The sequence below is a fragment of the Suricata suricatta genome, chromosome 11 (genome assembly GCF_006229205.1).
Source record: "Suricata suricatta isolate VVHF042 chromosome 11, meerkat_22Aug2017_6uvM2_HiC, whole genome shotgun sequence".
In the NCBI taxonomy this organism is placed as follows: Eukaryota; Metazoa; Chordata; class Mammalia; order Carnivora; family Herpestidae; genus Suricata; species Suricata suricatta.
Window position 1 is genome coordinate 14,263,437 of NC_043710.1, and position 4,537 is coordinate 14,267,973.

At 35.5% G+C, this 4,537-nt stretch overlaps 2 protein-coding genes across 2 annotated transcripts in view; one reads left to right on the plus strand and one right to left on the minus strand.

Annotated features, from left to right (window-relative positions):
- Positions 1 to 4,537, plus strand: part of LOC115306340 (olfactory receptor 4P4-like) — a 161,688-nt gene that overhangs the window by 22,024 nt on the left and 135,127 nt on the right. The window lies entirely within an intron of this gene.
- Positions 1,008 to 1,938, minus strand: LOC115306337 (olfactory receptor 4C11-like). The gene is given in 2 exon segments (XM_029956679.1): positions 1,008 to 1,431; positions 1,433 to 1,938. Coding segments are annotated over 2 exon segments (930 nt in total).

Below are 4,537 nucleotides of genomic sequence, written 5' to 3' on the forward strand. Positions count from 1 at the left end.
TATTCTCTTTTCTTCTTCAGACTAGGTTCTAAATTTATGCACTTCAATCTCAGAAAATATGTTCTATCTCTGGTGTATTCTGACACTTTTTATTTCTTCTTGACAACATACATTATTGACCTTCTTTGCTTCTTAGAGTTATACAATTCTCTTTTTGTAGCTCCTATATACAAATCATACAAATTAGCAGACTATTTCAAGCCCTTTGTAATTCTACATTTTAAAATTCTCATACATAATGCCTTATTATCTTAATAACCAAAGAAAACAATAAGGAAAATTATTTTAGAAATACTGGGGCACCTGGGTGGCTCACTTGGTTGTGTCCAGCTTCAGCTCAGGTCATGATCTCACTATTCATGGTTTCAAGCCCCAAGTCGGACTCTGGGCTGACAGATCAGAGCCTGGAGCCTGCTCAGATTCTATATCTCCCTTTCTCTCTCCTCTTCCCTCACTCACTCTCTGTCTCTGTCTCTCAAACTAAAATAAAGACATATAAAAAATTAAAAAATAGTTATATACATATATATATGGAGAGAGAGAGATAGAGAGAAAGAGAGAGAGTTGGTTCACTTATATAGAACTTTAAAAAATTAAACTAATGATATAATAAAAGTACTTTTTGGTGCACAAAATTAATTTCTTTTTTTCTGGAAGCATTGAAGACAAAGCAGGATATCTTATCTGAAATGTGCTATAGAATTACTATACTTTATGGATGCTCACTGTTTGAATAGTTGTGATTGTGTCAATATCATTCTTCTTACCAAACCAGAGTGTAGACTGAGATGTGAGGAGAATTTCACAATTGGCAATGTCACAATTGAGCTCTCAGGAAAAGAAAGAACTGGGCTGGAGATATGAGGGAAGCTACTAGCTTGTGAACAGAAGTGTTGAAAAAAGTAAGGAAATCAGGTGGATCATATTAGAGTGCATTGGGGAAGTAAAAATATATACTATCATATTTGATATCTGTACAGATTAAGTAATCAACCAAAACCACCAATTCATCTTTTGTTTCCAGAGGTAATTTTGATATGCCATAGCTTTCTCATGGCATTTTTCACTTCTGCGTTTCTCAGTGTGTAGATAAGTGGGTTGAGAAAAGGTGTCCCAATAGTATAAAATACAGCCACCATCTTGTCCATGGGGAAAGTGGTTGGGGGGCGTGTATATATAAATATACATGGACCAAAGAATAAGACTACTATGATGATGTGGGAAGTGCAAGTAGAGAGAGCTTTTTTCCTCCCTTCTGCACTGTGGTTTCGCAGTGAATGCAAGGTGACAATGTATGAGATCATCAGTATCACAAAACTGCTTGAGCAAATGGCCCCGCTGTTAGACACCAACAGCGTATTGATCACATACGTGTCCATGCAAGCAAGTTTCAGCAACGGTTGCAAATCACAGCAGTAATGATCAATCAATGGGTCCACAGAAAGGCAATCTCAAGGCCAGGATAATCTGGGCTATAGAATGTATAAAAGACCCTATCCATGCCAGAACAATCAGGATGGTGCACACCTGCCGGCTCATGATGGTTGGGTAACGTAAGGGCTTACAGATGGCCACATAGCGATCGACAGCCATGAGGATGAGGACAAAGATTTCCATCGAGCCAAATAAATGTAGTGAAAAGACTTGAGTCATGCATTCATTGTAGGAGATGATTTTTTTTGCAGAGAGTGCATCCACAATTAGTCTGGGGGCTGTGGAAGATGAAAAGCAGGAATCAACAAGGGACAAATAAAATAAGAAAGAGTACATGGGGCTCTCAAGTGTTCAGCTGGACTTAATGGTCACAATAATAAGCAAGTTACCTATCACGGTTCCCACATAAAAAATGAAGAAGGTTACAAATACCACTTTCTGTCTCATAGGATCTTGAGTCAATCCTAACAGTATAAACTCAGTTATGCTGTTATTTTGCTGCATTATTTCAGGCAAACTGGAGAAAATGCAGTTTAGAAATAATCTGCAAAGAAAAAAATATGAAATGAGTACACCATTTGGAGATCAAATCTAATGCTTGATCAGGGAAGTACCACTTACCAGTGGGTAATCCCTTGTTTTCTTCTGAATAAAGTGGAAATCACAATATTTACTCACAATCTATTCATTTGATTGTTTATAGAAACAATGGAATATGTCAAAATGAAAGGGCATCTGATTCTTCAGGTATAATAAACATTAATTTAGGGGATTTGTTATGAGAGGGTATCTTTTTGAACTGAATGTCTTTCTTTAGTTTACAACAAGGGCTATGAGGGTAGAATGTGGCAAAATGGAGAAAACTTATGCATAATTTACATAAGGTATTACTTTAACTTGGTAGTTCAGTTATAAAGTATTTTCTAGGAAAATTTTGAACATTGAAGGAATAATGTAGAAACATTGATAGTGTTTTCCTTAATACCTAAACACACATATATATAGAAAGGGAAAGAGAGTGAGAGAGAGAGAGAGAGAGAGAGAGAGAGAGAGAGAGAGAGAGAGGAAAAGTCTTGGCAGTGAATATTAAATCAATTGGTCCACTTTACTGTAAAACTTATTTTAATCTGTCACATTGACTAAATTTATTTCTTGTTACTTTAACTGTCAATTTCTAGTTGTCTACAGTTCTACATTTGGCATCTATCATTAAACTTTGTATTTTTAAAATTATACCATAATAATATTATACTCTACTATGTTCTCTCCTCATTCAGAGTTTTTATGGGTCTTTAAGCATATAAACGTTTTAAAATTATGTTTCTTAAGTTTATTTTTTATTTTGAGTGTAGGTAGGAAGATGGAGATTCAGGACAGACGGAATCCCAAGCAGGCTCTGCACTGACAGTGCAGGGCTCAAACTCGTCAAGTGTGAAATCATGACCTGAGCTGAGATCAAGAGTCAGATATAAGCAACTGAACCATTCAAGCTCTCCTGTTTTCTTAAGACACAGGAAAGATTGAGACTAAAATGAAGGATAAATAGAGAACATTTGGCATAAATCAAAATATTTTTTCCAAATTTCATGTTACGTGAAGCACCAGGGATTAGGAAATTAATTAAGGAAGCTCCAAATCATAGCTCAAACTTTTCAAAAGAATTCTTGAAATCTGTATTCTTGAGTGTCCTATACCCAGATATCAGTAAAAGAAGATAGAAATAGGAAGGGAACTAGTATTTACTCACATATACCAAACAATGGAAAGATCCTTTTCGGTTCTCATAGCATATATCTTCCAAATAGTAGCACAATTAAAAGGTAATTAATTAGAAGGTGCCAAGTCACTTAAATATATTGACAACATATACTCCAGACAAAGCATCGTTTATTCAAATATCAATGGATTTCAGAGATCAATCTTTAAAAACACAGCACAAATAAATAATGGGCAAAGGAACTGATTTCAAAAGAAACTCTTCTTATTAAAAATAATTGGGCATGGGATAAGATATTCAGTTTCATTCATAGTTCAATAAATTCAAATTTCAATTTCAATTATATATCTTTTCACCTATCAGATTAACAAAATAACCTTATTGATAAATGTCTTTTAACAAGCAGTGCCGAAAATGATATGGGAAACAATCACCCCAACACATTTTTGGTAGAAGTTTAAGTGGATGCAATCTTTCAGGGAGTGATTTTCAGCATTGATGCTATTTCAACTGCACACATACACAGGTCTGGTGATTCTGTTTGCTGCAGACAGTCTCACTCACGGGCACAAAGACAACCACAGTAGCCTTTTCCATCTTGGCAAACAGTAAGAAACAAGTTCAATGCCCCTCAGAATGGAGCCAAATGAATGAGGGAATGGTATTTTATGCAAGCATTAATAAAAATGAAATTGTCAACAAAATATGCAATGGTTTCTAAAATATGTTGTGAAGTGAAAAGTTCAGGACCCTCTCCTGAGGACAGTAAAATTTTTATTGACGATATCACACACACATAAACTCATATCAATTAATTGCATTTAAGAGAGTACCAAAATAGCATATTTGTGGCCTCAGGGTGGGGAAATTGCATTCTCGGTACCAAAGTTAGGGGGATGGCCTGCCTTATAAAATATTCTCTTTGGTAAGGGAAAATATGCATAATTATGCTACATTAAAAATAAAGCTTTAAAAAACCATATCTTAGTAGATGGTTTGTTCTTCACAGTGGCATGTTACTCATTCATAACAACTGTCTTCTGCTGTAGACTGTGGGGACAGGAAGATTCTTAAGGCTAGAGTAAGATGTAGGAGTCTGAGTAACAGGGTGAGTTGGCTATAGGGACAGTTCTGGACATAAGGCTCTTTACCACATCATGCCCCACACACTGCCGTTCACAACATGTGCCACTGAAATAATAGGAGTTTTCCAGATATGCTCTTTGTAAAACTCTTCAGCAAACAGTAATGAAAACTTATTTGTGGTTTCTAACAATTAAGTATTATAAGATACTTATCTATTATCTCTCTCTCTATCATCTATCTGTCTATCTATCTATCATTTGTTTATCTTCCTCCTCCACCTCCTCTATTGTTCTATCATCT